Source organism: Acromyrmex echinatior, chromosome 13 (assembly GCF_024713525.1).
Source record: "Acromyrmex echinatior isolate Ae372 chromosome 13, ASM2471352v2, whole genome shotgun sequence".
Lineage (NCBI taxonomy): Eukaryota > Metazoa > Arthropoda > Insecta > Hymenoptera > Formicidae > Acromyrmex > Acromyrmex echinatior.
The window spans coordinates 9,044,876-9,069,284 of record NC_141864.1 but is presented as its reverse complement, the minus strand read 5'-3'; the positions used below and the strand labels follow the sequence as shown (position 1 = coordinate 9,069,284).

The following is a 24,409-nucleotide window of genomic DNA, read 5'->3' as shown; positions in this document are numbered from 1 at the left end:
ATTATCCAATCGAGTTCAAATTTGGAAAAGTTTTGTTAAACAAATTTTTGCCAAGGGTACCTATAAAACTGCTGACTTTTTAAAATTAAACTTTTAGGAGCCTCCAAAAATAAACAAAAAAATAAATAAATGAAAAACTCCCGTACTTTTTATGTTTGCTAAATTCGTATAAATGAATACTAATATTTTGAAAAACGCGTTTAATTAAAATCATTCAGTTTTCTTAGGCATTTTTATATTTACTATCATAATTACGAAAGCAAAAAAGAAAATGAATGAGTATTTATCTGCTTCGTATGTCTGTTTTCAGTGGAAATAGCCCTGCTCGCAGGAAAGAGCTAAACTTGTTTATACCTGTTAGACAAGAAGAAATAGCTGTGACGCCCGGATTATTGAATTATTTTCTACCTGCATGCGGTGACCTTTAACGACTTGTAACTTTGTCAATTTTGCGAATATCATCATAATTTTTGATCCGCATGAGTACTCTTGAAATGTGAAACTTTAAGAAAATATAAAAAAATTGATTTAAACAGAATAAATGTAATCATACATATATTTAATAACATATATTTAAAAAAAGTATTTTATTCTACATAGATTCTTCATATGCCTCAGCGATAATTTTACTACAAATGTAACAACGTATTACGTGCGTGTCTCCTGCTCCCTTTAATTTTATTGTATAGAACACGTGAATATCCTTGCACCACATCAATCATGTAATCCGTCTTACGTTTTGTATTTAGTGCTAAATGGGATCCAATAATTCGAAATGCGGATATAAGATACAGTTATAATTTATAAATTTACATTTACAAGGCTTATAATATAATTTTAATATTAAAATAATCCTTACGCATATTAAAAAGAAAAAAAGGAAAGAAAAAAACGCTGTTGAATTTCGAGCCGGTTACAATGTACAATGATCAATGCTGTCGATCACTTAAAAAGTTTTAAAACGCATTAGATATTTTATTTTAAAAATCGATTGTACAATTTTAAGATTTCATGTACAGAAAGTGAATCAGGTAGGCTGGCAAGAAGCTTATCGCATCAATTATTCTTCTTGGCAGTCTCTCTTTAAAAGAAAGTGGCTGCTCGTTAAATCGAATAATTATCGTGATATCGTGTAAACAGTAACGATATAATTGCGATAAGTGCCCTGTAATTATACAAGATGTTTTTCTGTACGTTAAATTCAAAGTTATTCTATTTTATTTTACTTAAACTAGAATATAAGCTAGAGCTTCCACAATCGTAAATAAGGAAATAAGTCGAATCATATAATTAATAATAATAATGAGACCTACAATAAATTACGTAAATGAATAAATATGTATCAAAATATACGAATATGAAACAGGTTCATTCATATTGTAATAAAAAGATTTTTTTGTTGGACAAAAAATACAACTTTGGCTCTTTGTGTACGCCAGATGAAAGAAATGCTGTCAGGTGTGTGCATAACATATCGATCAAGATGAAGTTAAGTCAAGCATCGTGTTGGTGTCTTCTAACGCTGGCAATGGTAACTCATTCTTCTCCTCTTCGATTCTAGCATCCGACATCTTTAGGAACTTGATTACCTTCTCAGTAGCGGCGATTCCGCAACTACTCACTTCGTTCTGAAACAAATACGCGTGATAAACGTTACAACATATTTTTTCAAACCAAATGGGATATTTCTCGCATGGATGCTTACCGATGCCGTCAGATTCATGAAGTTGAAGAACTTTTGAAGTACAGATACCATAGTGGCGAAATTCTTGTCTGGTAGTCTACTTCGTACTAGCGACTCATACTCCTATACAATGGAAAAAAGATTTAATAAGAAAAAAAAAACTATGCTTAGTCTCTGGATGTAAATTATTAGATATGTAACAGATAGATTAATAATACTTTTTACTTATATAATCGCGTTTTTAAAGTTTTTTACCTTGTTATCCATTATTAAGTATCCAAGTAACAGTACTACATATGCTCCGATTAGTGTATGCTCCATATGTCGTCCAGCTTTCTGTAACACTGTAAAATAATAATCTTACGGTTATATTATAATGAAAAATCACAAATGCATCTGGGCATTCTCATGAAATATATAAATTAATTTTTAAAAAACATAAGCATATTGGACTTTTTTCTTAAAAAAAAATTTTAAAGGTTTATTATAACGTTAAATATTTCAATATAAGTAATAATGATTTCACTTTTTTAAACAGAAATTATAGTAAATAATACTGTGATTTTTTAAAATAATTTTTTGAAAGAATGTACTTCTTCAAAGAAGTCGTTAAAAATTGATTTGTTCAAACAATGACTATTCTATGCATTATTATTAATAAACTTTGAGCAAAATTAGATATCAAGATAGATATGTATGCATGCACATACAAGTAAACATTATACAAACATTTCGTAACAGTTTCTTCGATAAATTCTTCCTGAGATTTAGAGGTGCTCGATACTCTTTCTGTTTGCTCAGAATCTTTCTTTCCGTCTAAGATCGCGTCCGTTTTCTGTTCCTCGGCCCGCGCGAGTTCCTCTTGCTTGTAAAATAAATCGATCAGAGACGCTACGCCACTTTCCTCCGCTGAAAATACGCAATTATAAAAATAAAGGTCTTGTATTCTCACAATTTACTATATTAAAGAAATGTAAAAATCAGGTATATTTACCATCGAAAATATCTTCTAATGACAGAGGTGCCTTCGAGTTAATAAGAAGTTGCTTGTTGTCGTCGCACTGCTCTACTAAATTTATCAACAGAATTAATGCCAACATCATCATATCAAATCGTTTTTCTTCTGGGAGTGATTCAGGCACACGTAATAAAAGAAACAAACTACAATCCAAAACGCCAACTTGTGCGCCAACTGATCTGCTGCCGAAGGCTGTGTAAAAAAATACATATGTTTTAAAATAAATAACTATGAATGCACTAATAATATAAAAAGAAAATCTTACATTGTCTATTAAACCGATGAGTAAGATTGATGAGAACTTTAATAATTGCAAAAAGACATTCTCTTACAACAGCACCAGTGGAACTTTTATCGCTTGGATCAGTTGTTGGATAAACAGGAATCTCCTGTCCACATAAGTGATATAAACTAGCTAACGTGCTTACTAATACTCCATTTTCGTACTTTAATAAATATGCCTGATTCTCTTCGTTCATATGTGTTACCTAAAAAAAAAATCGCAATGTTTAGTCTCTTTTTATTATTCATTCTTTTTGTAATATAGCGTGTCATATGGGGGGAGGAAGGGAGGAGGAATAAAAGAAAAAAAGCACTTACATTTTCTAAGACGCGTAAACATCTGTCAACTTTACGTAATTTGTCTAATAAAGGATCTGTCCAACCAGATCTTAAAACATTCTGGCTGTTAATATGACGGTGACATTCTCGAATTGTCTTTACAATATGTTCCAAGCCACCTAGTCCTCGTAATTCTTCTTTGAACCATTCTCCAGCGCGTTTTGACGTAAGACTCAAAAGTGTCTCCATAGCGAGCTGACCAACCTGTTAAAAGCGTATTTTGAATTATTCGATAATAGAAATAAACCTACATAAATATAAACATGTGTATAGAAATAAATATAAATGCAAAGAATGCGTATCAAAAATTACTTACGGTGATATTATCTAAATTTAGATGCTTAGCATGTCCTTGAGCTTGTATATCAGCACATAACTGACGTACTTTTTCTTTATTTTTCAGTAATTCAGCATGACTGAGACCACAATCATCAAGAGCATCCTTATGGCTGGCATCAGATTCTAACAGACTTAACATTAATTCCAAACAATCGCGATCAAGATCCATAGCAAGACGATCTTGACTTAATACAAACATTACTGTAGCTGTGCATAGACCAAGACTCTACAAATAATAATAATAACAATAATAATAATAATAATAATAGTATCAGCATACAATTATTATATATATATACTAAAAAGTCAATTTAATAAGGAAAGCAGTTAATGTAATATGTATGAATATATAGAAATGAATAAAACTTTGTCATATGCGAGAGTTTATACCTGATCTTTAGTTGCATCATGAAGAGCTTTAAAAAACTTGGCAACAGTTCCATGAGCACGCACGTGCATACGAAATGCAGGAGCCATACACTTGCTTGCTAATCGTATGGCTGAAAGGCAACGAGTAGCATTTGGATTATTTTCTCTCAAAGTATCCAAGATATATTCCACATCGTCATTAAACTCCTGGAATTCTCCACTTTCTTGTATCTGATGGGCTTTCTTTACGTTCTTCACTACAGTATAAAACTGCAAGGCAAAATAAAAGCTAAATAAATATATGTTGAATCAAAATAAATCGTATGTATATTACAACGCATTTTCATATTCATAATTTGCTGTCTTATATAACTGGATGAGAATAATTCTACTTATAAATTTATAACACAAAGAATTCATGAAAGAATTCATTCTTTTATCAATAAAAACTATGTATTGCAATAGATCTTCCAAGGAAACAACCAATATTCCACAATATAATAATTATATTGTCTATAGTATACTCACTCCTTTAACTTTTTTGCCACAGCGAACGCTCGTGACCGCATCGGCTTCGTCCTCGAAATCCACATCGGTCGTAGGATAAGTCACAACCCTCGTCAACTGCGAAGGTTCAAACTCTTCCTCGTATGCTACTGGTCCAGCACTGCTGGAACCGGACGCAGTGGTCGGTGTGCTGTTTCCAGTATTAGGCGTATCCGTAGCAGTAGATTCCTTATCACTGTCGCACCATTTATGCTTGTACAATGCTCGCCTCTTATTCCCATTCGTCGCGCCCGTCGAACGGCTCTTAAAGATACTACCTTTCTTAGCAGCAGGCTTGGTCGACGAGACATTAGTCGACGGTGGATCGGAGGTCTGCAATTCTGAAACCGTGCTCGTCACGTGCAGTGGTATTTCACTCTCGGCGTTTCCACTAGCACCTTCACTATCACTGCTTGAAAACCAATCCTGATCCACCAAGGTCTTGGCTGCAATTTCAACGGTGGCGATGGTATCAGTTGTTCCACGAGTCAGTAGTTCTGGTTCCAATTCAGGATCAAGTTCTGCTTCTGGTTCAGGCTCGAATTGTTGCGCGATCGTAACGGGTTCGGTCACAGCTTCATTGACGGGGATATCTATAGAGCAATGTTGTTCAATTTGATTTACGATGCTCTCTGATGTTGTGTCTTCTGTATTCTCCGTATTGTCATTGTCATTATCATTGTCATTGATACCGGTGGCCAATGTTGGTGGTGCTACTGATAATGGTGATGATAGTGGTGAGAGTGATGGTGATGGTGGTGATGGTGATGGTGGTGGTGATGATGATAGTGTTGGTGGTGGTTGTGGTCTTGTGTCGGAATCGCTTGATAATATATCGATCAGCTCTTGAGTTGTAGTTGGCAGTGGCTGATCGCGTCCGATCAACGGCTCGATAGTCGGTTTCGAGGAATACGTTGAGCTGCAGTCAGTCTTAACGATGTCGTAATGGGAGATAAGTGTATTATTGGAATCCGTCACCGATTTTCTCAGCGTCAAGGAGAGGCCAGAACCATGGGAGTTGGAAGTAATCGGCGTTGTCGACGACGCCACGACGGAAGTCATCGCCGTTGGGTCCAAGTGCAGATTCTTAGCGCGACTACGTGTTGTCCGTCGCATATCCGAATTATCCAATGGGATTGATATGGTGGAGACAACAGGTTGATGCGCACGTAAGGATCTATGATCGGACTTGAGCGACGTTTCCGTATTGAAGGTTTTGCGTTCGATGTCCACCTTCGAGGGACTAGCGAGGGGAGTAGAAATCCTATAGGTATCAGGTTCGAGATCCTGAGTGTCCTGATGTACGTCCCCGCAAACCAATCGCGCCGTACCTTTGCATATTCTCAGTACGATCGGCGGTTTGCTCTCCTCCCGATTGGGAGTGTCGGGTGTACCGGTGCTATCTAAACTTTCTACTACTTTCTTAATTGAAGCATGTGACACTTTTGTTACAGCCTGCTGCTGCTGCTGCTGCTGCTGTTGCTGTTGCTGCTGCTGTTGCTGTTGTTGCTGCTGCTGCTGCTGCTGCTGCTGCTGCTGCTGCTGCTGTGGGGGTTGCTTCGGGGCGCGAGCCCTCCCATATTGCGAATCAGGTACTTGTCTGTAGATTGCCACATCCTGGCGAGATTCTTCGATCACAGGCGGGACATTTCGGCTCTTGAAGAATTTCTTCGGCTTGACGACCGCGGACTCCGATTTGTTGTCCGGGTCAGTTTCGAAAGAAAATGGATCCTTTCCAGGATTCACGCGATTCTGATTCCCATAATCGAGTTTCATTCTCTTTGCGCCAAAAGTATTATGTATATCGTCTCTCCTCCCTGAAAATGGAATAATTCTGAACATGATGTTTTATGGAAATATATTACACATCGATGAAGACTGAAGATAGGTTGTTAAATAATTTAAATTGTATTTTAAATATATCATCAGATATCTTGAGATTGATCAATATTCTTGAGATTGATAACGCTTCTAGATAAAGAAACGTTTTAATTAACAGGTATTTTATATATAATTATCTATTCATTTATATATAACACAACAAAATAAAATATTTATCCATAAATGCTGTATAAAGTACAGGATAATTTCATAGTTTATGTAATATTGTGTTTATGTAATATTATTCTATTAAAATTTTTCAAATGTTAAATTCTATTGAACAGAACCATATGGTATCACTGCAGTTAAATATTGACATTATACCATTGAGATAAAATCAGTTGATTATGCCAGCCTCCAAAAATAAATCTTGTCAATTTAAATCACTTTTATTTTACAAGAATAGATTACAGTCTTTACTCTCAGCGTTAAAAAATGATTCTTTAAAATTTATAACTGTAAGAAAAAACACAATCTGTTGTTTTTATGTTATTATATTTTTACCAATGTTATTTTTACCAATATTAATTTTAATCTCAATTTAATTTATTTTTATATTTTTCTAATCCTTAGAATTAGAAAAATTAAAAAGGAAGTCAAATCAAGATTAAAGTTAATCTATATTGATAGAAATGAACCTGATGTTATTATGTTTATCAACATTGCATTAGTGAATATTTTAATTTTCACTCGATAAATATTCTTGTTAAATGAATACATATCCAAGAAAGGAATATTGATCATAACGATGATAAATATTTGTATATGAAACTTTTTTTTATAACTTTTCTCTACATTATAAGAAAAAATTTTTCAATACCATTATTGTTTTAAGATACAAAAAATGTATAATTAAAAAGTTCATAAATGTGTTCCTCTCTTTCCGTCATAAACACAGCAAATTTTAATGTTTAATGCATGTTTCTATCAATATAGATTAACTTTAATTTCGATTCAATTACTCTTAATCATTGTTTAATTCTTAGAATTAGAAAAAGATAAAAAATCAGTTATAAATCAAGATTAGAATTAAACTACATTATGATAGAAACAGATATAAATCTCAGAATCAGAAAGAGGTGAAGTTAGTTGAACCAAGATTAAAATTAAATTACATTAGTAGAAACAAGCATATATATTTCTATATATAAAGTTGACCAGCAACGTGACCAACATATAATGCCACAATTTTATTATTTACAAAATACGTTTCCCTCCGTCATAACAGCCATCAATTGCTGTGTAAAAAGTAACTTCCACAAGTGCTGTTGTAGCAGCAATCACCACGTACATCTAATGTAAACATAGAGCAATAAAGTTTCTTTTTTTTTTTACCGTTGATATTCGTGCTCCTGATAGAAGTAAAAGATGTTATGCCCCATTTGCCGACGGTGCCCGCGGACTTGGCTGCGGACGGGCGATTGCTGTTCTCGCGGAAGAGCTTGTCGAATTGAATGCTGCCGGGTGTTACACTGCTGACCTTGCGGCTGTAGGACTTGGTGTAACTGCGGGACGTCATTGTGCGCGCGTCTCGTAGATCCTCTTCGGCATCGCAGGATGATACAGGCGATAATGACGCAATCTATCCTCGTGCCCGTCGGTGACGAGCGGCTGCGCGCCGCGCGCGCTCACGACGTGGGTGCCGCGGCCTCCGGAGCATCCGAAGTGCGACCGTCCACCGTTTCCTGTCCACCGGGTGCGTGTCGTATCGACGGCAGCGGGCAGCTGAAATTCGGACCGATTCAGCTGCGGCGGATGGCGGTGTCCCGCGGCGGTGCGATAACGTGCACCGAAACAAACGCCATATTATGAGCTATTCTGACTCTGACGCGCACGAGACGGAGATGGAGACGGGGAGCTTCTCTCATTCGCTCTCCCTCTCGTACACTTTGTTTGCACGTTTGTTCGCTCGCTCACTCTCTCTCTCTCGCTCGCTCGCTTGTTTGTTCCGTTCGCGCGCGACGCCGAGATGATAAATTCGATTAGCGATCGGAACGATCCCGGTCGGGCGCTGTGCCGCGCGACCGCGATACTCCACTACTTCTCGGCACCTCGGAACTTACTGCTAACGCCTCTACCACTTTCTTCGTCGTACTCGTCGTCGCTAAACTCCACCGTTCGTTGTTTCTCCGCTCTTTGTCTACCACTCGGCTACCATTAATTTCTGAGACTCGTGGGGATTATTAATCATCAACATAGATCTTGAGCCATCTGCCAATTTTTTTCGTTTCGAGATTTAGATACACGTATATAGAGGTGTATACATATATGTATATTACGCAGAGGGGAGGGGGAGGGAGAATGGAGTGTCGACACTCCACACGATATTTGCCACTTCTGCCAATAGATATAGTACGCATATGACTATTCTAAAGTCACTAGATTAATAATAGGTCTGGGTATCAATCATGGGGTCGATTCTGTATCTTTAAACAAGGTGAAAATTACAAAAGTGAACAAATTTACTAGGTATTGACCAATGAAATTATCAGTATTCTAGTAAATTCGCTTACTTTTGTAATTTTCACCTCGTTTCAACATAATCGATCCCCATGAAATTTTATCCCTAGGATGGAAAACGAAAAGTGAAAATTTTAACTATTGAAATTAATGGAGAAATTTTTCACTTTTCACTTTTTATTCTAGGAAAAAAGTTTCGTGATTGATACCCTGGGGTTCGATTGTGGATTTTGAAAGGAGATGAAAATTACAAGTGAGCAAAAGTTACTAGGTATTGACCAATTAAATCATGAATATTCTAGTGAATTTACTCACTTTTGTAATTTTTACCTTATTTGAAGTACATAATTGACCCCTTTTTCGTTTTTACATTGCATAAACGAGAAATGCAACAAGAATTTTTTTTAATTAGTAGAGTACTATGAAAAATAATTTTTCTTTATATTTTTATTCTTGTTCAATAAATATGTAGTAAAAAAATTCTCGTTATTAAACCTGTTCTTTTTGGCTGAACTTTTTCATCCTTCTTCCTCTTTTTTTTTCCTGGAGAGAAAAAGTAGAAAGATGAATTGACAAAAAATTCAGCCAAAAAGAATAGGCCTTATATTTGATCTACTCTCATATTTTTGTACTTAAATATATTTGGCATTGAAAAAAATGTGAAAACAAAGATGCAAAAAGTGTAAGCAAACAGACTTCTAAATGGCGATCGAAATAGCCAATAGAGACTAGAGACTGTCCAATCAGAATCTGGCCATCTTCTCCTCGATTTGTGATTGGTCCGATATTTTTCATCCCTTTCATTTAAATATTGTATATTGTATAATGAAAATAATATGGTTGTCGAGTGATATTTCATTTGTGCATTTTTGTCGTTTGATAAATGTGTGCAGGACAGAAAGGTCCTCTTTCTATCCTATAGTCATCAATAGGCTTGAAAAATTTGTTGTATGACAAAAACGTACAAATGAAATAGCATCCTCCGTCCTTATCTAATCTACATAGTAGTATTGAAAAGAACCTCAAAAATGTGAACATTATTCTACGAGATTTGATATCGACATATGATATTTTATTCTCTTCATCAGTAGTAGGTAGTGTAGTACATTAATCATTAATGGATCATAGTAGCAATCTGATTTATCGATCCCATTTAAATTACATTGGGCCGATAAATCAGATTGTTACTATGACGCAGCGGATTAATGCATGTTTATCACATACGTCTATTATATCTGTGGGTTGATAACTGTCGAAGCCACTGCCAAAGTCAGCTGTCAAACGTACGAGATGTCAAAGAGATCGATCAACGACCCAACGACGGATGTCAGCTGAGAGATGGATCACATGAAGTGAAGTTTCTCTTCTATCTTGTGTCATAAATTATTAACGACTCAGTTAACTCCAGTGTTCATCTTCGTCTAAACTGCTTCTTAAATATAGGACGTATAGGCGTGTAATAATCTATGAATTTAGGCGTATTCAACAGAGTTAATCTCAAGGTGATTATATTCGACAGATTGTATTCTTCATTTAATTGCACCTATTTTCATCATTTACATTATTTATACCACATTCAATCTTAATTATCTTCTATTTTAGTCTTTAGTTTTCATTGCATGGAAGAAGCTCAATGTTTTTACGTGTTTTTAGGATTCCCAAGGAGGGATGTATTCAGAATGGGCCTCATTGAGCACTCTGATCCAACAAGGCTCGGAGGAAAGCCAAAGCGTACTGGAGAAATTTCCTCCTGGTGCAGGCAAGGAGGTCGCACTATCCATAGTTCGCCAACTTGCTGCAAACCTGGGCATTACCCAGGCAGGAGAGCCTAGTCCCCTCTCCACCGATAGGGAGGTGCAATGGTGCATGGAGGTGATATGTTTTGGTTTGTCGTTGCCGCTGGCTGAGCACGACACCGTCAGAGATTGCGTGAACATATATTGCGAGTGGCTGTCTGCACTATATTCAACACCAAAGATCTCTGTGCCCAGACCAATTGTGGATGACCCAAACTTCTATGCTAGAAAGATCATAAGTCATTTTCACAATCTATTTGTTCCAAGGAAAGGGGAAGGTAAGACAAGATTTGGTTTTTTTTTTAATGACAAATTTACTGTCTGATTCTTTTGATCAAAGGCTCATTTTCTTTCCCAAAGTCTGGCCTTTTCTGTATCAGGATCTAGGTAATCCACGATATACATATTACTTTTCTTTGAAAACATTTATATCAATTTGCAAAATGAATACTTATACCAATATCTGTAATACATTACCTTTCGATGAATGTTTCTAGGTACAGACACTATAAATCGGCAAGCTGTCCTGTGTCATCGAGTACTTAGAACTTTGCAGCAAATTGCGAGAGGTCCTGCAACACTGGAGAGAGAAACATGGGAAAGCTTACTATTATTTCTCATCGGTATTAATGATGCACTATTAGCACCACCAGCAACTAGGGAAGATGCAGGAGAGCAGTTATGTGAGAGAGTGCTCGGTGTATTGTTAGAAGTGCGGAAATATTCTAATTAATTAAGAATGTACTAGATATACAGTTTCTGCAAAAAATGAATGAAATTGAAAATTCACTTTTTGCAGAAACTGTATACCTGATACATCCTTAAACTTATAACCAATCATAAACTTATATAAAATGAATTTTTTTCAGGTCTGGCTGGTCTCCTGTGAACGCAGTTTTCCTTCACCTCCGTTATGGCGAACATTACGAGAATCTTGCCTGCGATGGCGTCACAGATTGGCTTTAGTAGAGCAGTGGAATCGCGTGTGTCTTGCTCTTACAGCGAGGCTGCTGCATATTATGTACGGACCAATGTTTCCCGAATTGAAAATAAGTATGTACCTTTAATATACTTATTAACAAAGTTTGCACATTGTTTGCGGTATTACGATAAATAAAACTTTGTTAATAGGCGAGGAAGACACGCAGCTAGTACAACCCACTATGTCGGACGAAGCAGTGGCACAGGCATGGTACAGATTGTTGCGTACTATCGGTGATCCCGTAGACTTGTGTAGACCCGCTGTTGTCTCGCAGACGCAGGCGTTTCTACAATACGCTATCGCCAGTCCTAATGTCATAGATCCATGCCAGCACCCGTGTTTGCAAAGTTTGCCGCAAATATTTCTGAAAGCGATAAAAGGCATAGCAGGTCAGGTCGACGCTTTCCTCGGTAAGTCAAGGCTATCGATTTAACACTACAAAAGTACCAAGCGAATAAATTATTATGAAAATAAAAAATTATGTTATTAATATAAAGGATATATTTATTCGAAAGTTTCAGAACTCTATATTTTACACAAGAAATATATTATTAGGTGTTGGAATTAATTCGTAGCGTTTTTAATGAAAGAATGTTATTTATTTCACATGAGCATTAAAAAATACATTAATGAAAGTACTTCCCATCACTTGTAAAACGCTACGAATTAATTCCAACACCTAATAATTTAAAAAAATCGAAATGATATGACCGCTCGGTTACTTTTAGTGTTAATCGTTAACGTTTAATTCGTGATTTATTTCGAAAAAAACTTGTAAATTATCTTAGGGGCAAAAAGAAAATATCTCCTGAAATTTGTTTCTATCTATGACACTTGCACACCTGTCGGCTTGTTCACCTGTATTTGCAATGGTGGCGGTTGCACATTGTCGCAAATGTTTTAGGAGTTTCACAGGCATGCTGTTGGGAAGAATGTTGCGTATCCAACGTTACAGGAAATAGTGGCATCAGCAGCGGGGGTGTTGGCTGGGACAGGTCGAGCAGCAGGGATCAGCCTCAACCTTCCCCCACACCCCCAACTCAACGCAGACTTGCCAAAAGTTTCAGTGTCACTCCTTCTGCAGTTACTAAGGGTATCTCAGTGCAATACTTTCTTTCTTCCCAATACGATATTAGTTACTCAATCAGTTAATTCCTCTCTGCTAAGATCTGAAGTCACAGATACTGTATAGCACTCATTTTGTATCATAGTTTTCCTTTTATACTATATGCTATACTTTATTCCATATTATTAAATTTTGCTTTGATTATAAGCATACAAAAGTTGTTAATTATTAAAACTTGAACTTAGATAATTCATTTGTTGCTATAAAACATCTTGTAGAAACTTATAAACATTTGGCAGGAATTCCAAAAGCGTCGTTAATTGGACTGACGACAAGTCGTGTGTCTAGTTCACCACCGATATTAATATCCAATTCCGGACCATCATCCGCTTCAAGTACAGCATGTAATATCTTTTCTATAAGTTTATAAGTTTATTATACAACAAAGATATATCCGTTTAATCGCATGATTGTGTGATTTGCAGCCATGACTTCGCTAGGCCAGGATATTAGACCTCCTTTAGCTCCAGGACGACCCAAATGTAACAGTATACTGCATCTTTTCGGAGAATGGTTGTTCGAGGCTGCGTTTATCGGTACGGAGGGTTGGTCGCAAAATTTACCACGTAAGTATTACTTCGGCGTGAAATAAAAGAATATTTCATATATAATTATATTTTATACTTATATTATATACCATGATCATTTCATGTGCAGAACCATCGGGTGCTTCCAAACGTCCGTCTTCGGTACTCGTAGATGGGCCGAGCTCATTACAGGAAACCGTGAGTGATGTACCGTCGACGCTCTGTATAGATCGCTATGAATCCGGTAGAGCGGAGGCATTGGGCGCCCTGTGCCGAATTTTTTGCGCCAAGAAAACAGGCGAAGAAATCTTACCCGTATACCTAGCTAGATTTTATCAGGCGATGTATCACGGTCTCAAAGTCGACGAGGTATCGATTGTAATTCATATTTCTTGATAGACCTAGAGAGAGAGATAGGTGTAACATGTTAATTTATTTTCAGTCTCGCGAATGTGGTGAAACATTGGCGAGTATTCTGTTGAATTCAGCTGATCTGTTTCGCCTCGATTTAAACGGTATACAAGTCTTGGTGCCAGCCGTGTTATCCGCTCTGGAGGTGGTTCTACCGGAGAAAGATTTGAAGCTGAAATCTAATGTAGTATCAAAGCCGGATTTGAGGAGAGCCTCGATACATTTGCTAATATCGATGTTAACGCTGCCTTTGCATTTTCAGGTGAAAACATATGCATGTAATAATCTCTCTGCTGAATTCTGCTTTAGCATTAATATTTAATAAATTGCGTTGTAATTCAATACGCGATATGAACGGTAATCATGTAATTGAAAAAAGATATATATCAATTACAGAATCTCGCTGTTAAGGAGCTTCCGGTAATCTCAGGCACAAAGTGCTTTTTCTCCGAGAAAAGTCCCGTAACATTTGTACAGTTAAAATCAAGACTCATGAATTTACTCATAAACGCTTTACAAGTGGAGACTGATCCTCAAAATACGCACATGCTGTTGGGTAAGTTAATAAAATTGAAAGATTGCTATTGATTGCTGGTGATTTAACTTTTGCTTAACAATATATTGTATTTGTTACTAAATTCTCAACATTATTCTTGATCGAAATTTTCATTTTTTTGAGGAAGTTAATTTTCTGTTAAATAAAATTTTTTTAAAAGTTCTCGATAAAGTTAACATTTCATTGAAAAGTAGAAAATTGGATTTATGAATAGGCAAAATAAGTTTTACATAAATGAAAATAAAGTAAGAATAATTTGTCATGTAAAAATAATTGTTTTCAGGAGCTTTGTTACTAAGTGTACAAGATTCTGCAGCAGCGGAAGAAGTAGAGCAAGTCACACAACCTGATACCGTAGCGAGTGATTCGACAACTAATTTGTTATCTTCAGGTTCGTCATTGATACTAATAAGCAATATCAGCTTGCATTCGGCTAGATGCACTGTTCTGAGTTACTAGTAATAACTCCTGTTTGTATCCAAATTATAAATTTTATAAATGATCTTATGATCATAGGCATTATTTTTTATATATTATGTGACGAAATAGTATAAAACATTGTTTTATTTGCCATTTTATAAACAAATAGTACAAAGTAAAGAATGTTTATGCTTTTAAAATAATAAATAAATTTAATAATTAATCATTTCACAAGATAAAGTCAAACTTCTCTCATAAGCTGCCTATGATCATGACTGGTTTCTCTGTGATGCCAGTAAAATAGCAATGTTTAATATACTGCTACTTCATTTAATACAGCGACTTTTTATTAATATTTATCAATAGCTTTATGAATGGGAGTTAGTATGAGAACGCAAATATTTGGATTACAATGCTTAATATCATCTCTCATCGTATCAGCTTTACACGTGCTTATATATGAAATGTTAATTTTTTATTGTTATTACGAGTTGTGTTCTGTTGTGCGTTTCGCCATTGTACTGTCTTATCATCGCTTAATATAGTCACCAGCGATTCGGCCAGTCAAATAAGTATATCCAGTGATCAGCGATCAATTGGTGATGCCTCTGACATTGCAACTCTTCAAGAGGAATGCATTGCGTTCGGTAAATACATATTTACTGTTTTATCTTGCTACATACATTTTCATAAAAATCGCATTCGAAAACATTCGTAGAATGCGAATTTCATTTCTTATGCTTATCGTTTATTATGTTTTTACGTTTACAATTCAAGAAAAAATTTACTTTTTTCTATTCCGTTTTCCTTTCTCCCTCTCTTTTTCTTTTATATATATATTATATATATATATATTAGGTGTTGGAATTAATTCGTAGCGTTTTTTAATGAAAGAATGTTATTTATTTCACATGAGCATTAAAAAATACATTAATGAAAGTACTTCCCATCACTTGTAAAACGCTACGAATTAATTCCAACACCTAATATATATATATATATATGTATATATATATATATGTATATATACGCACTTAACATTTGTTATATATCAATTTTATTATATATGTATTTATTTGTACAAAACACAGGTCGATAATATTATTTCTTATAGACCAAGGATTAAATGAGAGAACATTTTTGTAGATTCTGCCCATGCTCTTTTTGTGCGAGCAACGTACCTGGTGTGTCATCGTTTGATTTCATCGTGGAAGACCGACTTGAATATTTCTCTAGCAGCACTCGAGATGCTGTCGGGATTAGCACGTACACGCATTCGCGAAACAGGTAGTAACATCAATATAACTTCAACGTATTAAGATTTAAATTTTGCTATGTATATATATTTTTATATGTAAGAAATATATACTTATCTGCATTTTATTTCAAATCATTCTGTATGCAGCAAGGAGACTCACAGGTTCGATATTGCTGTCAGACAGAAATTGTCAGTTTTAACGTTGAACGTTCGTGAAACAAGTGCGCATCGATAATGCTATGTATGTTGCAGATGCTTTAGAATGCAAGAGAGCGGTAAAATGGTTGTGCGATTACATTTCGTATCAATGTTGGCGACCACCTCCGGCGCACTCCAAGGATCTTCATTCGTCTATTGTTGCGGCATTCAGTTGTCTGACAACTTGGCTGACTGCTCATCCACAATTGTTACAGGTTGATAAATTTTTGAAGTTGATTTACAAAATTGTATAATTTTAATTGAAATTCTATATATTGATTCCTTTTTTTTTATTGAAGGACAAAGATTGCTTGACCACAGTATTAGAAGTCGTTGAACTCGGAGTGTCTGGCACTAAGAGCGTCGGAAAGCCGGGAGAACCCATTAAAATGAAAGACGAAAAAGAGCTAAAACCCGCGTCCATGCGCGTAAGAGACGCTGCCGATGCTCTTCTTACTATTCTGTTGGAGCAGGTTTGTTCTCCGAAATACACAAAATATAAAAAAAAAAACAAGAGTGTATAGCGATCCAAAATTTTTAAAATTACAATATTTGAATCTCTAGTTTTTTATATTAAAGTTTTCTTATCTAAAATTTCAACGGTTCTTAAAAACTTTCAATCTAAGATCGTAGAAGTTATTTTTTCTTAATTTTGTCGAATTTATAACTTTTTCTCTTAGGTTGGCTATTTTCCAAGCGCCTGCGGAGCACAATCACTCTCGTCATTGTTAGATGAGGTATCTCTGCTTCGACACTGCAACAGCTGGACTGGTGGACGTGTGGCACGACAAGCGGCCGTCGAGAGATTTCGTTACTTTGTGTCCGAAAACGCGATTGTGTTAGCGTTGTTAGAGGAACCATTGGGAAACGATCAGGATCCTCAACCGACCGTAACGGTTTTAATCCGCGGGCCGTTCGGTAGACATGCGTGGACGATGCAGCTCCGTCATTTACCACGTCATCGATCCAGCATCAGAAGTATAAACAGCAATCCCGGACGACCCCTGCCATTGGCTGAAGCCGCACCGCGAACGGATTATAAACCAAGATTCTTCCCAGATAATGTTGATCGTATTCCTCACTGTAAAGTGTAAGTGAATGCCTACAGATCTTAAACCAAGAACTTGATTCAGTAATAGTAGATAGTTTAACTTAAAGCTATATATACGTATTTAAATTTGAATAATTAAAATAAAATCAAAATTAAAATATAAAAATATAAAATTATTACTGAAACACTGAAATGTGAAATTATTGAAATACAAATGATAAAATTCTGATTATATGATGTACGAAATGCTCATGAAATTATTTAAATTAATTGCGAATGTCCTAATACATCTAAAACTTGGAATCGTGTTTTACACAGCATTTTAATCCAAGCGATATTTAATCTTCATGACAGGGATGAATCGATACCAAGTCTTGAGGCAGTTATGAGTGATAATGACGCGGTGAGAGATGAACATCAAATCCTTGCGCAACTCTTAGAACGTCAGATAACGCTCGAGTCGAAGCACGACAATGGTAATGTAAAAGCTGCAGAAGACAAAACCGACGAATGTGTACCACCCCAGATTTGTCACGAATTCCAAACGGCTCGTTTATTCTTGAGTCATTTTGGTTTCTTAAATATGGAGCCTAAGGATAATGATGAATCCAGAAATAGCGGGCTAATCGCACTAGATCCAACCATCCCTGGATTCTGTACGGAGTTGGAGACTTTGGACAACATTAGTCCGCGAACGTGCGACACTGTTCATATCTTTTATGTAAAAGCAGGTCAAAAGTCTGCCTCCGAAATATTATCAAACGTGGTAAGATATTGGTTTTTTTCTTTTAATTTATCATGGTTTAATATTTTATAATATAATATATGCTATCATCATTATTTATCCTGTGTTGTAAATTTTTTTCAAAAAAAGATGATACAACATTATGTTATACATCTTGTGTTCATAGCTACATGACGAGAATGTGTCACCAAACTTTTTGGAATTCTTAAGTTCTCTCGGTTGGCCCGTTTCCATATCTGCTCACGCAGGTTGGACGGGTCATGTATCGACTTCATGGAGAGTAACAGCGCAAGTGAACGTGCCACAGCCAGCTCACAGCAATCACGGCGGAGCACTTTACAACGGTGACACTCATGTGCTCTATTGGGCAGACGTAAGTTCGGAAATTGCGTTTGTTGTGCCTACGCAATCGTATCTCATGGCCAGCTCGGATTCATTGGAGGAGAATAGTTACAACAGCGACATCAGCACCAGTGGACAAGGTAAATGTTGAAGAGAATACTAATAAAAAATACATTTGGAAATTGTATGTCCTTTTTTAATTGCTTTTCTATTATATATTTGATTTAGATTATTAGTATACAAAGGGTGGAATATGGTTTACCTCTTAAAAGCACAGTTTATATGTTTTATTGCAGTATGGTTTGAACGGAGCATCAGTGAAAGCACGGATACTCGCAGCAGTGGAACATCGCAAAACACAACACAGAATTCTAGAACGATGTCGCTCGACCTGGAGAAACAACCGTCGAGCTTACCGGGAGCAGGTCCGACGAATTCCTCGAGTGCAGATCCCATCAAGCCCAGGAGGACAATGAAACAAGCTGTGCCATCTCAAACTAATACAAAGATCATGGTCGTGTGGTTGGAAAGTCTGGAGGATCATATTCAGTTCCCGATTGGTTTGTTCGCTCTTCTTTCGATAAATATCCCAAAAGTTGCATTAATTAATTTGAACTTTTTATTGTATATTTTATTGCCGCGCGGCATTATCTTGTATGTATTTTATGTATATCAAATTAATCTTTTATGTATATCAAATTACGATCTTATTGGATTATAGGCGATCTGCTACCTTCCACTTACACCGGACTGGAACAATCGAAGATGCTGCAAGCAACCGATGTGCACGTTATCTTTCTTCAAGCTCTTGCTAACGGATTGATGCGAGTCAGATTGCAGGGACCAGTTTCTAGAATCAATTTAGCAACGCCTTTAATCGACGGTATGGTAGTGTCAAGAAGAGTTTTGGGGACTCTGGTTAGACAAACGGCTCTTAATATGGGACGTAGAAAAAGGCTTGATAATGATAGGTAATAAAATTAATAATAAAAAAGGTCATTTTTAATTATAATACTTTTGTATCTGATTAATTATATCGTATTGAAATGTTATGTGCGCTTTTTATTTTAGATGTATAAACGCATATATTTATGTTTCAGTTATCATCCACCGCATGTACGAAGACGTCTAAAAATTCAAGAGATGGTACAAAAATATAAGAGAAATTTAACCGATCCAGAGTTATTGACACTTTTATTTAGTAGCACACAAACTTATCAAGTCAAATAGAAATTTTTTAGAATGTCTATGAACTTATGTTCGGTAGCCTAATTTCTTTGTTGTTATAACAGAGGAAAATAAATTTTTTTAAAGGATGAATTTTTACATCTCATGTTATATTAAATATCTAAATATCTAAAGTTATTATCTTCTATTAAAATAGTTGAGAGAGGATAACTTTAGAAAAGCAAACTTTGTAAGCAAATCCTTTTTCGATTATTACAAATTCTTAGTAAAAAGTAGAGTGATTTTCTATTTATAACTATTTCTTATTGAAAGATATACTCACTATACAATTCATTTAACACACATAACAACAGTTCTTTATTTCCAACATCATTTTTTCATACTTAATTCAGATTCCTTGAATAAAAAATCAGTTACATAATAATCTTTAATAACACAAAATATATCCGAATAATAAAATGTGAAATTAAAGAACAATTATTTTTAATGTAATAATTAAATAACATTATATCAGGTATCGCTTCTTACAAGTTTAACATAAAATATTTGGAAAAATACAGTAAAGAAAGAAATAATTCGAAGGAAACTTTATTTACATTTTCAAATCATTTTTAGTTTTTCTTGGATTTTGATTGAATTTTGTACTCCTCAAAACGTTCTATATATACATACATATGTACAGAAATTAGATTTTCTAAAATAAATACTTTGAGAGATTTCAATACAAACTTTTTAATGATTCTAGTTCCCGGTGACTCTGTAAACAACTCTAAATTCTAAAAATAGCTATAATAGATATAATAGATAAGAAAGCTTTAAAACGTATTATATTTAACTGACAAATTATGATTTTCTGATACAAAGAAAGTCACTTATTAAAAAATAGTAATTAATATAAGTAAACGTTTCAGAAGAATGTATTTTTGTTATATGATTTTTAATATATGTATTAAGCAAAAGAAGCTTTATATATTATTACTTGTAAAATTATTATTGTAAATAACGGTGTAAATAAATTCAAATTATGTATAATTGAAAATAAGTTCTTTCAAGTCCGTTGTCTTTCAAAGATGTAATGCCTTCTTCATATCCATTAATAAGATAGTCAGTAGGTTGTAATAAAGATATTTTTGCCATTGCTTTTCGAAAAACGTAACGCTCGAAAAATCTAACATATTTATCTAACATATCTAAATAAAATCTAACATATGTATACGGATGTGAATCCGAATCTTTGGCACAGAGGGTAGCAACTTTTTATGCCACCATATTTTGCTATATGTATACAAAACAGTAAAAAAATACATTTTATTTAATTATTATGTATGATTATATTTTATATATAAAACACATTATTATAGCTGTAATGTGTTATTTTTCATTCTGGACACTAATATATTATATAATCATACACTGACGTTCTTTTGCTCTACAAATTTTCTAACAAGACAAAGATTTTTTTAATTATTGATACCAACATTTTGATGTCTTGATACATTGCGAAGTGTATTTTCATTTGCCATCGACTGTATAAGTTTTTACTTCTCTGATTCTAATGTACGTATTTTATGTGCGTTACTGTTCCGTTCAATTAAGAAGATGAAGATCCTTCTTAATTTTATTGATACCAACAATTATATAATTTTTCAATGCGAAGTACATATTTAATCTTCGATCGATTTTATATTATGTTTTTTACCATTTAGACGTATTTTGTAAATATTGATAATGATCCGATCGCGATCGAAACTTTTTGTTGTTGTTAGCCGGCGTGTTATTAAATTTCAAAATTAATTTATTAAGATTTTTACTTATCTATCAATTTTTATAGGTCAAAAAATTTTTAGTCCTTTTGCCTTTAACTTGTTTTTAAATCATTGAGCCATTATACTATTATATATTTTTTTATATATAAAACTCTTCGTATACACATGTATGTATCAGATAATTGAATTTAACGAAGATCGCAATAGATGTCTAAAATTGTTAACGTCTGAAAAATATTAAATTTCAAATATAAAATATTTTAATTTTAAGGTTTGGATTGATTACGTCTTGCGCAATAGAGCGACATAGCTACTCGGTATATATATGTACATGACTTAGCTAAATTAAAAATATCTCCAGTTACAATTCTCTTCTGTTTTACGCGGAACTGTCATAAGATGACTGTTATATGGCTTGATAATTAATCAATGATTAATTTGTTTTTGTTAACTGTACGGTTGCCTTCAAGTGATGCATTATATACACATTCGTAAGAAAATAATTGTTTCATTTTGCTTATATAATATTTAACAATTTTTTATATTAAGAGGAATATCAGCATCATACAGATATTCCTCTTACACGCAATATTACGAATTATTGTTACAATTGTTCTCGCCGCGAAAAGCCGAACACTATCGTGTTTCTTGATGAAAGTTTCCTAAATTCAAAATTATTTCTATTCAATCGTATTTATATTCTTGTACTAAAACTTTTAGTACATTGATAATGGGAAGAGAGAATTTAATAACGTGACTCAGCGTTTATTTCTCGTCTAAAGGCGATGCATCATATTGTCCACTTAACTGATATGCTTTTGTAGGAACGCTCGAATCTATTGCGAAATTTGTTGTCAGCTGGCTCACATTATAATTTCGCGCTAATCTACCTTGCAGTGTAACAAAAATAGACGAATTATCCGAGCCGTCACTCTTATCTCCGTTGACAAGTTAATCGCTGATCTAACGATATAACTATGAAATAGTATTTATGTTTTATCAACAAGTTGTAGAGAAGCCACGAAATGCAGACATAGAAAAATGTTTTGAAGTTTCTGACGAAATTAATCGATGAAGGAGATCGGGTGTCATTAAAAGGAAAAAAGATCAATAAATAACTTTTGTAATATTAACGCGGAGAGTTAAACTATTTATTGCTCGACAAAGTTATTAATCTTTGGTCTCTATTTTACATAGAAAGAAATATTAGACTGGAAACAATGAGTATTACACAGAAATTTTATTGCGAGCAATTTTGATCGAATTAATTTCGCTTGTTAATTTAATCAATAATAATTTATTATCAAATATATTTGTAATTTTATATTGTTAATGTGCGGATAGAATTATTAATTTCTGATTTAGTAATAGAAAGAAAGATTAGATTGGGAACGATAAATTGTAACCAGAAATTTTGCAAATAATTTTGCAGAGATCCTTATTAATCACCAATTAACTTAATCGATGATAAAATATATTACATCAAGTACTATGTTACGTAGATGATTTTTATCGATGAAATGAAATGAGATGAGCCAATAGATGAAATGGGAGATTAGATTAAGATCGGTGAATTATCTAATTTTAGAAAATTTGCGGAAGGCAATAATGCCCCGATTGAATTAATCACCAATTGGGTTAATTAGAAGAGACCCATCGCTTCAGTTTCGCCGAACGTTTGACATCGATTTTCAATATTCTAAAATTTTCAATTCATAACAACAGTTGTTAATAACAAATTTTTTATATAATTCGATTTCCACGTTAAATGATGCGGCATATTTTTCCAAGCGATAAACATTATCATCCTTATCATAAAGAAATTAAAGATGACAACACAAGTCAGCAACACGTCAGCCGTTCAGTACCCCATATTGTATTGTTGGACATGGTATTTAATTTCGTATGTTTACATCTGTCTGTGCCATGTCAGCGAATTATTTTCGATTCGTCACGGAACGTTAATATAATTTCGCTGAATTCAGATGATGATGACCCTGATATATGTCATAGTTAACATTCTTTTTCTCTCTTTGTTTTTTGCAAACATTGAAATTTGATTTCTGCATCCACATAGTACAACTATAATCCATTTAAACACGAAAAATATTTATGTTTTTAAATTATTTTATGAATTAATATAATTTGTTAGACATATGAACTCAAAAAGAATTCAAAAAGATATACAAATAATATATATATATATATATATATATATATATATATATATATATATATTATATATATATAATGCAAAATTTATATACAGCGAGAGCAAAAAGTAGATGATATATTTTCTATAATTAATACATATCTTTTTTTGATATATAATTTTAAGCAACATATAGTCTATTTTATTCTTTATAAATAAATTGTTAATTACATAGCAAGAAATGATCATCAATTAAACGTTGAAATGGTATTGAAATCATCGTATCGATGTTGATTCAACATCAATTCATGACTCATTTCTCGCTCGATAATATCTACTTTTTAAAAATAAAGTTCTTTTAAAAAATATTTTCTCTGTACGAATACATTTTGCACTCACTGTATATGTACTTTTAATAAAAATATAATTTCCATAAAAACAAAAATATGATTTATTTTTATTACAGAATTAAGAAATAGAAAAAACCTAGAAAAAAGTACCCTTTGAATTTAAAAAAGAGCGTATGAAATTGATGATATAATAATGAAATCTTTTAATTGAGACTTTCAAGAAAATATTTTTAGAACAGAAATGGAACGAAATAGAAATTTATTTCCTAAATGGAAAATAAAAGAAAAAAATTTTTTTCAGACTCTCTGTGCTATTTAGAAAAATTATACGAGATTTCAATTCTTGTAATTTTGATAATTATTTTCATTTTTGTCAAGAACGGTAATCAGAGCAATTCATTGACGAGACATTGCTTGTACATTGGAGATGTATTAGACTAATATTGCTAAGTAATAATAATTTATTTAATAATAAATTATGTTATTAGGGGGTATTTTGCAATTGACATTAAAGTTTCTCACAAGTCGGCGGAACATGATGACGACATTATGGTGGCACGCATGTGGAAAAGAAACGTTTCGCGCGTGTATGTGTCTTTGTAATTTGTACTTAATAGCACAAT

At 34.0% G+C, this 24,409-nt stretch overlaps 2 protein-coding genes across 6 annotated transcripts; one reads left to right on the top strand and one right to left on the bottom strand.

Moving 5' to 3' along the window:
- Positions 1–784: 784 nt before the first annotated feature.
- Positions 785–8,747, bottom strand: wapl (cohesin release factor wings apart-like). The gene is made up of 11 exons (XM_087412431.1): positions 7,794–8,747; positions 4,560–6,394; positions 4,053–4,301; positions 3,640–3,888; positions 3,303–3,527; positions 2,968–3,190; positions 2,679–2,894; positions 2,414–2,593; positions 1,940–2,028; positions 1,706–1,807; positions 785–1,628 (listed from the first exon to the last, which is right to left on the bottom strand). Exons 1-11 carry the CDS (start codon positions 7,975–7,977, stop codon positions 1,479–1,481), a joined length of 3,702 nt encoding a protein of 1,233 aa, XP_087268557.1. The 5' UTR covers positions 7,978–8,747; the 3' UTR covers positions 785–1,478.
- A 1,349-nt stretch (positions 8,748–10,096) lies between these two features.
- Positions 10,097–20,560, top strand: LOC105143094 (ral GTPase-activating protein subunit beta). 5 transcript variants are annotated; one of them, XM_011051114.2, is made up of 24 exons: positions 10,097–10,420; positions 10,572–10,992; positions 11,075–11,101; positions 11,212–11,426; positions 11,584–11,767; positions 11,846–12,106; positions 12,601–12,789; positions 13,062–13,166; positions 13,248–13,388; positions 13,480–13,718; positions 13,792–14,022; positions 14,157–14,316; positions 14,600–14,707; positions 15,282–15,383; positions 15,883–16,023; positions 16,142–16,156; positions 16,247–16,407; positions 16,492–16,665; positions 16,873–17,282; positions 17,598–18,009; positions 18,155–18,470; positions 18,627–18,890; positions 19,052–19,301; positions 19,431–20,560. In XM_011051114.2, the coding sequence occupies exons 1-24, from the start codon at positions 10,385–10,387 to the stop codon at positions 19,558–19,560; spliced, it is 4,692 nt and encodes a 1,563-aa protein (XP_011049416.2). In that variant the 5' UTR covers positions 10,097–10,384; the 3' UTR covers positions 19,561–20,560. The 5 variants fall into 5 exon arrangements, with proteins under 5 accessions (XP_011049416.2, XP_087268554.1, XP_087268555.1 ...); XM_087412428.1 differs by lacking the exon at positions 11,075–11,101; XM_087412429.1 differs by lacking the exon at positions 15,282–15,383.
- Positions 20,561–24,409: the final 3,849 nt, after the last annotated feature.